The 14,138-nt window shown below is 39.1% G+C and overlaps 1 protein-coding gene across 1 annotated transcript in view; it reads left to right on the forward strand.

The window, feature by feature from the left end:
- Nucleotides 1-14,138, forward strand: part of baiap2l1a (BAR/IMD domain containing adaptor protein 2 like 1a) — a 32,111-nt gene that overhangs the window by 3,949 nt on the left and 14,024 nt on the right. The window contains exons 4-6 of the mRNA XM_042507762.2: nt 10,744-10,805; nt 12,158-12,229; nt 13,124-13,258. Of these exons, the coding sequence (XP_042363696.1) occupies nt 10,744-10,805; nt 12,158-12,229; nt 13,124-13,258 (269 nt within the window). The remainder of the gene's footprint in view (nt 1-10,743; nt 10,806-12,157; nt 12,230-13,123; nt 13,259-14,138) is intronic.

Below are 14,138 nucleotides of genomic sequence, written 5' to 3' on the forward strand. Positions count from 1 at the left end.
AGACTGGAAACAAAGGGAAACAGCTAGCTTGAATATCTTTGATAGAAACAAAATCCACCATTCCTTCCCTCTCAAGCTCACTAATTAACAAGTTAATTCTCTCTAAAAAAACAAATTGTAAAAATGCAAATTTGCAATTTTACAGAGGGTTGTATTCCTGAGTCTTCCTTTGCAGGGAGCAGTGCCTTCCTGAAAGTTACCTGGACCTCATGATGATGACAAGACTCTCAGAAGTCTCTGCTCCCGGCTAAGAAAAAGCCCAGTTTTCATACAGATTTACAGAGTGCAGTATAAAGTGATCAGTGAAGACGAAACGTGCAGGCAGGCATATTGTGTTTCCTTTGGACGGAACCAGGCTGTTTCCAGTCTGTATGTTAAGCTAAGCCAACTGACTAAAGCTTTATATGCATCATACAGACACAAGAGTGGTTTCAATCCTGTCATCTAACTCTTGGCAATAAAGGGAATATTTCCCAAAATGTCTAATCAATTCACCATAAAATGATGACTTTTTTTCGCTCAAATATCCATTAGAATACAGGAAGTCAAACTCCTAAGAGTCTGCTCTCTACCGCTCTGTCTGATTAAAGTGCTTGCTGTGTCTCTGCCATCGAGCTGTTACAGGTTGTTTTTTGTCCGTCCTCTGACTCATCTCCAGTTATTCTATTAGTGCTCAAATGTGGAGCTGACCCACTTTGTTCGGGGGTCGCCGTTCTGTGTAATTACCACTCGTCAAGTTGTTGTTTTCTTGTTCTACTTCAGCTTCAGGCCTTCATGCAGACAGGGGTTAACAGATTGGCCTTGTGCTTGTGTTTATGTGGCGGACAGTGGAAATGAAAAGATAATGTGTTGTGGATCATCCCTTATCGGTCTTTCAAAGGAAAATTGCATGTATTGACAGGGTTCTCTTGTTTAAGGTGTGATTTGCATTGCTCCATGTCATAAACAAAATGTGCTAAAATGTCAGAGGAGGTGAAGTGATGTTCACAGAGCTGTCACTGTCTGAAACAGTCAGACTCAGCGCCGTCTGTCATGTTTGGTGAACAGGTAAAAAAAGGAATGAGGAAGTAAGTGAAGCCAAACATCAGCGTTTGAAAATGAAACTGTAAAGAAGTTGTTTCATAATGCTAAAAAATTCCCAGAAAGACGCTCTACCTTTTTTTTCTACATCTGATATGAATAAGAATAATTATAAACTGAGTTTGACTGAGTGATATTAAAAAAGTATAAACTTCTAACTTCAATTTAGTGCTGCTATCACGTCATGTTGGTCGAGTTTGTTGGGCCGCACCTGTCAATGAACAATACACATACATAATCGCTTCGTTAAATAATATGTTCATACAAGGTGACATTTTCACTGCATGCCAAAAACAAGGAGGTCAAACAACTTTATAAAGGCACACAATGTACTCTATCATCTTCTGAATGTGGAAAGTTTGCAGCATCACAATGTTGCATATCTCAAGCATATTTTAGTAAAAAAATGAAATTTTAAGCACTAGGGAGGGACTTATGTTTTTAATTGGCTTGAGAGAGGGGCATACAACTTCTAATGGGACTATTTTGTGTTGATTTTACAGCTGATTTTTAAAGAAAACATGTGGTCCAAACATGTCGGCCCACCAGTTTGGAAGTCATGTTTTCTTAAAAATTTTAGGTGATTTTATTTTTCTTTCAAAAAAAAGGCAACCTTTAAAGAAAATGTTTTGGCTACTTTTTAATTTTTAAAGTTTTAAAGAAAATATTTTGGGAATTTTTTCTTTTAAATTTTTTGGGCAATTTTTTAAAAGAATCAAAAAATATATGTTATTTTTAAAGAAAATATTTTTGGCTTTTTAAAAAAAAACAACTATTTGGCGTATTTTATAAATTTGAATTTAATCAGTTGCATTTTCTTTTTAGAAAACATGTCCTCCAAACCCACTGGCATGTCTTTAAAAAAATCACAAAAATTACATACAATTTATCATAGCTAGAAACTGTTAACACAGAAATCATCATTGGATTTGTAAATTTGCAATGGTCCTTGAACACGTGCAATAAACGCTTCCATTAGAAAAAAACAAAGAAACTAAATCAGTTTAAAACAGTGATATTTCATCAAAATCACTTCTAATCTTCAACTTTTAACTTTCAAACATCAAAGCGACTATTTTAAAACTCTTATCAGCTAATTTATGATGGAGGGAGGGTCATGCATTTTCCCCAACTTGTTCAGGGAGGCTCAGCAAAAAAGGCTTCACTCCCCGCCTCTGATAAATAAACAATAGTCCCTTAATTGGTCTCAATCAAAAGAATCCACCCTAATGTTAAAACTGCTCCTTAAAAGGTGCATTGAGTCTTGGCCACCATGTATGACTGCCTGGAATGGACGCCATGCAGCGAGATGGTGTGAAGTCTCTCACACGCGGCAGCGAGCAGAGCAGCAAACACACTGAACAAACACACAGACAGACAGAGGAGACCACTGATCCTCCTCGTCCCCTGTTCCTCCGTCTACTTCATCATTACTGTTTGTCTGTGGAGGCTCCAGGAGAACATTCTTTTTTATTAGAACAATGTGAAAAAAAACAAAAAAGACATAGTTAAACAGTGATCGACATGTCAGAACATACCAAGAGCTTTCTCCCTTCCTTTCTCGTAAAAACTTGCACAGGATTTACAGCTGCCTCTTATTGCGGCAAGTGAATCTTTAATCACTTCATCTCTGACAGACTTGATTCAGGCAGAAAAGAGCGGAGCATAATTTCCTTTAAACTGCAGCACTTTAAAGACTGTCAGACCAAATGTATTCATACTGTGTCATTATGGCTGCAGACATCTGTGAGGCTTTCTCTCTGAAACTATAATAATCGTCGCTCAGTGAATGTGTGCGGTGTAAAAAGCACTTGCGTCACTGTGGTTGGCAGGTATTTACAGGTATTTGCAGAAAGTTACCTGAGGCTTTTACTTCATACCGCACTGCACCTTTTCTGGGCCCATAGTTTCTCCACATTTTCTCTTTCTAAACTGATGTTATAATAGAGGTGGAAGTTCTTAGAACAAGGAAAGACTGCCTGAAGATGGACAGATGAGATAAAACCTGTAACCTGGTGTTTCATCTCATTTTTCTTAGTTTCAAAAACCCAACAGCCTACTTCATAAAAAAAGTCACCTTATCAACTTGTTAAAACTTTTTAATTTTTGATAAAAGCCTCGTCTTGTTTACTCTTAATTTTGTATCTTGCTATCTGCTACTTTAGTTAATTATCTTGCTCCGGCACTTCCATATGTGATCAATCAACCCTTTGAAACCCGGGCAAATTGGTTTGATTTCTTTCAAAAACATGGAGAGAAGGCTAAAAGCAACTTAAAGAAGGCCTAAAAAGACCAAAAAATAAAAAATAAAAATAATAATAATTAAAAAAGTTACATGAAAATGACCTGAAAATGTATTTATTTTATATATCATGTTACATCTTTATATGACATAATCGTATATTATAATAAATAATTTCAAGGTTATTTTCATGTCAACTTTTACTGATTTTTTGTAATTTGTGGGACATTCTGCTCAGGTTTCAAAAGTTGAAATAGCTTGAGTAAGGCACCTGAACGCAGCACAAGAAAACTGATGTCGATCCAGGTCTCAAAGGGTTGATGTGCTACTATTTCTGTTAATGACAGCTACCCAAATATCGGAGAATTTTTGAAGTACAAAAACATACCTTAAATTAGTACCATGTAACTTTTGAAAAATGAAATAACACAGTCTTCCTCTAAAAATTAGAGTTATTGCTACTTATATTGCATACATTGTTACTTTTATGTTTTACTCGTCTGTAGTTGAGCTACATTTAACATGGTATAATTTAGCTTTATATATTTTTTTCACAATAGTAAAAAAAAGTAAACAGAAGGAAACTATACGATTTACATCTGTTTTTCAGGCCATAGTTACCACAAAATGTCTGTGTCACTTCACTAGTTTCACTCGATGAACATTATTGGCCTATTTTTGTTGTCAGTCATCTGCACCACAGTGCCAGGGTAGTGTGTATTTTTAAAGTAGTGGTTTTCAGTGGGTGTATAGTTATAAACTTCCTGTGCATGAGGCCGAGACTCCACAGGGAGTTACCGCTCCTCTGTGGAAAGCAGCAGCAGGTACTGAGAGACTGAAAATGTTACAGGAGAAAGAATAGCACCGTCCCCACCCCTTCCACCTTTTCTCTTTGCACCAGTTTGTCTCGCCTCAGTCCAAATTGTTTTCTGAAATATTAAAGTCCACTGTCAGCATTAGAAGAATAGTAATGTCAGGATTCAGAGAGGGGAGTGTTTCCTGCCGATAGCTTCTGTTTCTTCTGGTTAATATGAGTTTGTGACATTTCAAACATCTGGCTCGGAGATATTTCACTCACATATGGCACACAGTACTGCCTGTATCTTTTGCTACAGACACAACATCACCACAAGCATCAGGGAACCAGATATTGGTCCCAAAAGTCATTTCCATTATTTTATTATATTTTGTGACTGAGAAAACCTGCAGCAGACTCATTTATCCTGCAGGCTCAAAAAATAACTTGTGTCCTGCAAAGTCAGTCTAAGAGGCTGTGAAGCCTTTGTCTTTGTCTATCTTTGTGGGTGATTTGGCTGGAGAATAACAGGCTCAACATTAATATCATAAATAATGCAGTTTATAGCTTTAACAGTTAGGAATATCTCTCCTCATTTAGAGCTCTAATATGGCCTCCTTAAAAGTTTTAAAACCGCTCTTCTTAAAACCAATTCGAAGCACAATTTCTGCTTATTTTAAGTACCTCTGATGATGTACTATGTTACATAAACAATACTAATGCAAACCTTTTTAGTCACAGTGTGTGGAAGGTTACTTTTGAAATGTAATAGGTTAAAGATTACTAGTAATCCTGTTAAAAAAATCATAAGTAACATAACTATTTTAATTACTGACCTGCATTGTCACAAAAAACAAAACAAAAGAAGACATTCCTGCACAACAAAAAGATGTAAAGCAACAGAATGAATGTTTTATTTTAGGCAGAAACTTTTTAAGGAAAATTTTTTTTAAATTTGCAACCCCATTTGTAATCTTTCTCATAATAGTTTCTCCGAAAACACACACTTCCTTCAGTTAGTTTCAGTTTCGTGTGAGCTACCAAGCCCGTGTGATTTTCACCAACCCATCCATGCTTTTCCAGCAACTTTTGTGCCACCAAAAGTGGGTGTTTTAACCAAAACATTTTTTCTAACCATAAACCAAGTGGCCTTTGTGCAATAACTTAACTACACTCACCACAGCACAATGTGTTGTCAAAGTAATGGGTTTTGGGGTCAAAGGAACATTATTTGGAATAACAGGGATTTGGAATTTGTTGGAACAATGGACAGTACCTAGCTTAGTTTAGTTTAGCTAAGCTTAGCCTAGCTTAGCTTAGATTTGTTTAGCTTAGCTTAGATTTGTTTAGTCAATCAAACCAGTATCTCAAAGCCATTAACATGCTAAATCTTGTTTATTCCATCTTATTGTACTCTTGTACAGAGGCAGGCTCACTTTGTCTTCCTGACATGAAAGAGAGTGAGTGAATATGACAATTTAACAAAATGTTAAACTGTTCCTTTAAAACCCAGTAAGTGGTATCAGTTTTAGGACAATCAGATGGAACATATAGGCCACTGAATTATCAGGAACAGTCTCACAGAAACGATTGTTTCCTTTTGAAAACATATAATGAAGGAAGGTGGTCGACTCATTGTTGAGTCAGTTGTGACTCGTCTCGTCACTCTTCACAGCTTCTCTGAAATGGCATCGTTTGATATCCTCCATTAAACTAAAGGCTCCCCACAGTACACTGGGAGTTTCCTCTACAGAGACTCACTTAGCGCTCAACAAACCATGACGTCGGAGCTTCTAAAACCCCGTCACACTCCAGTCGTCTCACAAAAATATATCCCATGATTCTCTTTGACCCATCCTTCACTCACAAGGGGTCTGAAGAGGTTTATCTGCTGTTACAAATGTCAGTAGTATTTAATGAATATCATGGATTCTATAAGAGATAAAGAACATGCACACATTTCTGAAGTTATTTTTGATGTTTGCCTCGACTTTGTTTTATTTGGTAAATAGAGACTTAATGTTCTGGGCTGCAGTTCTTTATATGTTGCAGTAATAACTGATGTTTAGTGTCGTGTGTGATGGCAGCTCATCGCTCTGTGTTAGAGAAGCTGTCACAGCTATTGATCTGCAGCACACACAGCAGACAAGCTGAATAACAGTAGATGCTCGATTCATTCAGCTTTCGATCATATCACATGATCCTCATCAGCCAAGAGGGTTGGCCTGGTTTTGATACATCTAAATGATTTGTCCATGTTGGTTTCAAAATTGAGTTTAAGCTCATTCTTAAACTTCAAGCTGATCTGAAGCTTTTAACCATATCATGATCTGTAAAGCTGATCTAAGAGGAAATTATGACACAGACAGGATATTCTTTGACCTCACAACAGATGTTACTAATGTACACTTACTAAGATCTGAATTCATCAACCTGTGTGTGTCATAATGAACGCCTCCCCGTGTGTTTCCACTCACATCATCTATGGCAACAACCAAACAGTGTTTCTCTACCCTGTCCTGGAGTGATTGAGATACCATTCGATCCTGAGTCACAGACACACACACTCTCTCTCTCTCTCACACACACACACACACACACACACACACACTCATTCACTGCAGACCCGCATGGACTAGCCCAGTGATGATGCATCTCAGTGATGAAGCATTTTCACCAGACGATCTCCGCCGAGCTGAGCGGAAACACAGTAGAGGAGGGACTTTCAGTTGGATAAGTGTGCGGTGAAAAAAAAAGGCGAGTCTGTGGATGTTTGCCAACAGCTCAGCTGCCTGTGTTTACTTTGCCAACATAATCTGGTGTTATAGAGCTTTCTTATCAAACACCAAACAGGCAGGGGCTGGCACAGGGCGCGCCCAGCTCATAAATGGCATCACCTGTCGGGAATGTTGAAGGCGTAGCCCCTACATGCAGTGTTGTGAAACAGGTAACAAAGAGCCCAGTTTTTAGTTATTGCAACACCAAAAGAAATGTCTTTTTAATGGTCATTTTGTCGGCCTTCACTCTGACCTTTGGTCCACAGCACAGTCAGGGTGTGAATGTTTGATCCTTCAGGTGTTTATCTACATAGGAAGTGTGTTGGATAAAAAGGTCAAAATTTATTTGATCTGTTAGGAGCTCCAGTATCTGAATCAATGTTGTGAATCGTGTAAGGGAGTGAACAGGCGAAATGTTCCTAATAATTAACAGTGGTGGAAGTAGCTCAGTTGGTAGAGCGGGTGCCCCTTGTAGAAAGGCTACGTCCTCGCCACAGCTGCTGCGAGTTCGATTCCAACCTTGGCCCTTTGCTGCATGTCATCCCCTCTCTCCCCCTTGCATGCATAGGTTGTCCTATCAAATAAATGTAAAAAGGAAAAGTATCAAAAAAATACAAAAAACGTAAAAAAAACAAAACAAAAACAGAAAACTCTTAATTATTTTAAAGAAAATAGAAAAAAACTTTGAAATGTGTATCAACATCTCACCAAATTTAATGTTTGCGGTTACTTTTCTGTGAAGCAACTGATTCGTTATTTAACTAATTGTTGCAGCTGTACTTGTATGAATTGTGTGGTAATTTTAATTGATGACAAAACATCATATTTTATAAACTCTTGTTATGTTTTTATGCAAACATCTTTATTTGTAAAGTAACTTAAGCTATCAGATAAAGACAGTGAAGCATAAAGTACAAGTAACTCAAATTGGTACTTTAGTACAGTATTTGAGTAAATGTACTTAGTTACATTCCACCACTGATAATAAATCATAAGTGTTAGAGGTGAATCATGGATGGTGTAGTTTTCCACAGAGAAAACTTGCGTAAATCTCCATGTGAACATGGCACTGTATATTTGAGATCGTTGAAGAGAGATTAGATTATCTTGGTACCTAAAATCGGTCAGAAAGAACAAATGGCTTGCAACAGATCGAGATAGAAGATTAGATAAAGTGGCGACGAACCTGATAAACAGTCCAGTTCAGCCCGCTAGATGCTAAAGCAACTTTGTGCAGCCAAGTACTTGTTGTAGTTTTTATTCACTCTTTATCCAGAGAGAATCCATTTTTATCCCTTTCCCAGCTCTGGTCACCTTACAGCATTCTTTACAACACTGCGTCCCTCTTGTGACAGAGTCATGATTCTCTCCGTACCATCGTTCTGTAGCCTCCCTCCACGCAGGCCTTCACACCTTGTTAACCCCAAAGGTGAAACTTGCAGGTGTACAACAGCCTCTTTGAACCCCCTCCCTTCATCACAGCCTTTCTCAGCCTCCCCCTGCAGCCCGTTGTTGGGGCTGTACAAACAGCTCGGAGCCCAGCACCACCCCTCCCTGTCAGAGCACAAAGGCAGCATTTACCAGTACGTTCTGGTGACCTTCAGAGGGCAATGTTGTTGTAGCTGGACGCTGCTGTTGCTGGATCACAGACGTACAGCTCTGTGTCATTACGTCTGTTTGCACTCAGTGCAGGAATGTCAGGTGTTTAGGTTGAGCGTGCTGACACGCAATTTCTACCTAAAAATCACTTTTACTCCTCGAGGTGTTGAAACTCACCATCACATACTCAGATATGAGTGTTTTCTACGTGTTTGACTAGAACGTCCAGGTGTCCTATAGTGAACCTTGAGTCTAGATTTCACCCCATTGTTATGCAGGGAGCTCTATAAACTGTCCACTTGTGTTTACAGTATTGACTCAGTGCCTTTGTCTCATGTCATATGCTGCTGGTGCCTGTCTGTCTATGAATGGAGACTGTTCTGTATCTGACCACACACAATACCACACACACATTCACACACATTACTTATTGACAGCTGCTCAAATATTGAAAAGAGATAAGTCATCTGGAAAATATGGCCCGGAAAGATACTTGCAAGACAAAAACAGGTTAAATCTGGAAAGTGTTCATTGTTGAAGTTATCATACATAACATTTCCTCCAGAATCTGCTTTTGGGTGTTTTTTGGGTGGTTTGTGTCACCAAACCTCCCTTAAAGGGATACTTCACTTTGAGAACGATTCTCATCCTGTTTCTTGCCAGGAGTTTGATAAGAGGATTGAGATCACTCTCATGAGCAGCAGCTAGTTAGCTTAGCTTAGCAAAACACTGAAACATCGGGGCAACTAGCCCGTTCTCTCCCCCAACTCGTCAAATACGCTGCTTTGTCAGTGATGTAGATGTCATACACTGATGCAAAGAGGCAGCTTACAGCAGTTTGTAATGCCAACAGCAACTACCGTGATACAAAGAGGTAGAAAGTAACTATAGGGCAGGTGGGAGCCCGCTGTTCATTGCCCATATAATTGTTGAGCCAGAACAAGAAGTTATTTTCTGGACCTAACCATGTGCTTTTACTGCGCAAGGAAATAAATCTGATAATGACGTATTTACAGATGTCGTGAGTTTATTTTGAAAAAGAGTTGATGCATCTAACAAGCAAAAACTGTACATTTCCTGTAAGAACAGCAGTTTATTTTTTAAAAAAGACACAATGCATGCAACAAGCGTAAATTGACACATCCTCCCTGATGGTCAACAACAGATGAAAGAGGATACCTAGAGTGTCATATTGCGAGGTAGAGGTTTAGTGACAAATCGGTGGTATTTGACGAGTTAGGATGGGAATGTGTTGGGGAAACAGATAGCCTGGCTCTGTACCAAGGTAAAAAAAGAATCACATACCTATTCAAAAAATGTGCAAAAACAACACATTGCGCTTTAATTACTTGTCTAGGTTCTTATTTTAGTCCCCACTTTCACTTAGTTTTTGCCTTTCATTTGTCCTTGTCAAATAAACAAGTAAAAATAAATAATTGTGTCATGGTGCAGAGCCATTCTGCCAATGGTCCATTATTCCCAAATCACAAAAATATCCTGTCTTGTCTGAAAGCCTGTTATCCCCAGTTGTTGGTTCAGCTGATTGGAAACATTTGTGTGTATATATGGCTGTCAGAACTGACGTCCAGTGACTTGTCAATGACACCACGACACCACATCTGAGAATCACCCATGTGTGTATCCATGAGGAAACATGAGTATTATGGGGATTTTCCCCTCACCACCAATGTAATATCACTGCTGCATGAAACGCTAGCACCAGCCAGGGAAGAAGGTTTGAAAATATCTGATCATGACGTCCAATATCTGAGCCTCTGCATTTTTTTCCTACCCTGGCAAAGGCATGTCCCACCATACTCTGCCTCTGATTGGCTAATATTCTTCCCCTCACCCTGACCAATCTCAGTCCTAATGCCTAAACCAATGCAACTAACGAAGGCAACAATACGAGCCAATCAGAGGGAGTGTAGGGCAGAGCATGCCTTCGCCATCGCAGGATGGTCAAATAATTAGCTGTGTGCTTCTGTTTGGGGGTGTGTAGCCTTCAGATGTTTCTGTTTGGCTAATGGGCTTTCAGTCTAATGGGACATTTTTCGGATTATTGCGGGTCGTTTGAACAATGGGCCGCCCCCATATGTCACTTCCTGCAGTGTTGCTTTTCTAACTCAGAACAACAAAGCAAATTAATGTAATTCCCCAAAACTCCTTGTGAACATGTTCAGAATACAAACCCACAGGGCCATCCATGACCAATGAAATCCTAAAGTTGTTCTTGATGTCTTTTCCAGGTGTGGTTCTGATGGAGATCTCAGAGGCCCACAAGAAGGTCTACAGTGAACTGGAAGAGAATGTGAGTGTGTCTTAATGTTTGTTGATATTTTTCTCACTGTCAACAAATCCCTTAAACCAATGAGTTCATCATTTAAACAGGTTTACTTTTTGTTTCCTCAATGCCGTGAGCCTCTGCTATCGTCTATGAATAAGAGCATAAATGAGCCAATGTGTTGCAAATAGTGACATGCTCCATCATTACCGCAATTTCAGTTAAGCTGCGGCCATAAATACTGATCATAGAGCACCAAATCTGACACTGAAAATAGTTCCCATCAGATCTATGAATGTTTTTGGCCAAAGACCAATTTTTGACCATTTGTTTTAAAAGATGTGCATCTTCAGCAGGACTGAATGGTCTTAGGACTGAGAGCACAGATGAAGATCAGCTGGCATCAATGATAAGAGAAAGACGTTTGACTCTTACATTTGACTGACGTCAAATTTTGGTTGGAATGGCAATGGGGCTGAAGATATTTTAAATGTCTAACATTAGAATTTGACCTTGTTTGGAAGTTAACGTTATAAGGTTTTGCAGATGTTTGGTTTTGTTCTTCTAAACAAAATGTCATTATTCTGTCTCAAGAAATAGACCGCTATGTGCTCGTAGTGAAGCTCTTCAGGTTGCTCCCTTCATCCTTTTTCTGTTTTTGCTGGTTCAGGGTCAGCAGATTGAAAGCAGCATAATACACCTAAAGAATGAAAGGAGACAAAGTCCTTCCTGTGTTGCAGTTATATCATTAAATCAATTTGGAGCATTGTCTTGTCACCTGTTGAGCCCCAAAGAACGACCGAGCGTCATTCCTCTCAGAACCCTGCAGCTATCCAGCACTCATCTTCTCCTCACACAACAGGCAGAGATTAGCCTTTTGCTCCAATGTCCTTTCTGAACGTGTCACCTCTGCAACCTCCTAAGCTCATTCTTTTCATTTTACAGAGTTTGAAATTGTTGTAACAAAAGGTGAAAGAGAGTTTGACAGGAATAGAAAAAGCCCCAGAGGGGAGTGCTGACCGTGCTGCTGCCTTAGGGGGAAAATGCTTTAGATACCTGCTGCTAGTCACAAGAAGTGACGCCAGTTTGAATACTGCAAAACTCAGTGTGATGTAAGACAGAACTAAAATACAAATACCATGCTTTAGCTTGTGACTCCTGTGGACTGACTGTAATGTGTCTGCTGTGAATCATCAACCACAACCAGCTGATAAGACCCCCAAAGCCTCTCTGAAACCCATTATGGTGCATTTCACCGGGTCACTCTGTTCTTATCGTTACATCGCCATGTGACCCAACTGTACATGCCGTTTTGTACAGCGTGCATGCAGCAGGGTGTGTGATGAAATGAATCTGAGATGTGTGTTATCTGTCTGCAGTTCAAGAGGTTCCACAGGGAGATTGTCATCGAGCTGGAGAAGAAGACAGAGATGGATGTTAAATACATGAATGTAAGTGTCTGATTTCCCAGTCAGATCAGAAGGATCAGTATGGGCCCGTTCAGCACAATTTTAAATTGATTGGGATCAGTTATTTTGAGCACATGCCCCGCCCAGTCCTTTCCTTATATCCACCATCGCGCAGTGGTTGAAAACAGAGAGCACGATTTGTGGCAGATATTCAGATTTTATTGTAAAGCTTCTACTCCAATCAACAGAAACTAACTTTTTTTTCATGTTCAGCCTAAACTACTGCAACACTTTTGTTCATTTTCAGTGAACTAGTTTTACTTTAACGCTGCAATAAGCAGAATTTTAACCAATTTTTATTTGCTGTGGCTGAATTTTAAAGTTCAGCTATAACACTAATTTAAAGTGTATTTCTGATTATATTACTGATAAATAGTGTTTTCTACTTTTACTACAATGCTACACAATGTGGATTTAAAATATTTGTAGTTCCTTTACTTTGTTATCTCGTAAAAGTAATAATTTAAAAACCCCTTAAGGAACTGTTTGGATGCATAGATCTTTTCCTTGTATTGCACTGCTGTGCTATTAAACTGTCAAGCATATATACTTGGTTGATTTTAATAACTTTAAAGTATTTGAAGTGTGCATTGTGCAACTGCATTATCCAGGTAAATATCAGTATCGGATCGGGACTCATTATTGGCAGATACTCAATATATAATGACTTGGAACAGGATCGGGGGCAAAAAAAACTTCATAAGGACATCTCTAGTTAGAATGCCATCAGATTTCATCAACGCAGGTCTTCGATTTGCCAATTAGACTCTAAAAACCTAGTTCTGTGTGTTGCAGGATTATTTTAGTATCTTTCCAACTAATGAAAACTTCAATCTGTTCATCAGTACTCTCTTCTGTCAAACACATCTCCTTTAGGCCACCTTCAAGCGCTACCAGTCAGAGCACAAGCTGAAGGCAGACTCCTTGGAGCGCTCGCAGACGGACCTAAAGAAGCTGCGGAGGAAAAGTCAGGGGAAACACTCCTCCAAGTACGAGATTAAAGAGAACGAGGTGAGACTGAAACCAGACGACCCCAACCTTTTCCCTTTACTTCAAAACCTAGCATGGCTTTCTTCATGCATGGTGCTGTTGCATGCTCACGCTCTGGTGCCTTTGAAAAGAAAATGACAGGTGTGCGATCTATGTGACGAGCCGGGAGATAGTTGTCATGATAATCACATACCAGCTGTGCAGGAGAGAGAAGGAGGTATTGGACTTCTCTAGACTGAACTTCCAGGTTTTGCGTTCCAGATTTACTTAAATATTACATAAAAACATGCCATCATTGATGACAGACGCAAGATGTCCGTTCAAACACTTCATACCTTTAAAAAAAAATAAAAGTTTTAGGCAGGACAAAGGAGTAAAACCATCAGAGGTGCCACCACACCCTGAGCTGTTTGCAGAATCTGACCATTAAACCTCAGCTCACTGCGCTCGGATGGAAGATTGTGTTTTTATTGAAGGCGTACACACCCAGATTTGAACAGATGTACGCATGAATGCTCTCATGTCTGCAGATCCAGGTCGTTTTGCTGGTGGTTACCAAATGGTTGCCTGAAGGCTTCATTCCTGCAAACCAAGAATGCAGTTTGTCATAAAGAGTCAGATTACAGATCCACTTCTACTTTTTATTGTTAGATAATCAAAAGACATGATCAGGAAGTTATTGCAAATGAAAATTCCAATCTAGATATTAAATACTTATAGGTCTGGGAAATCTATCAGTATTGTATCAATATCATGATATGAGACTAGTTGTCATCTTAGATTGTAATATTGTAGCTGTTGTCTTCTCCTGCTTTTAAGAGCTGCACTACAATAAAGTGATGTCATTTTTTATACATACCAGATTGCTCTAGCTGTTCTATTATGCATGTTACTGATGATT

The sequence above is a fragment of the Plectropomus leopardus genome, chromosome 19, assembly GCF_026936395.1.
Source record: "Plectropomus leopardus strain MGB_pleo_1.0 chromosome 19, ASM2693639v1, whole genome shotgun sequence".
NCBI lineage: Eukaryota > Metazoa > Chordata > Actinopteri > Perciformes > Serranidae > Plectropomus > Plectropomus leopardus.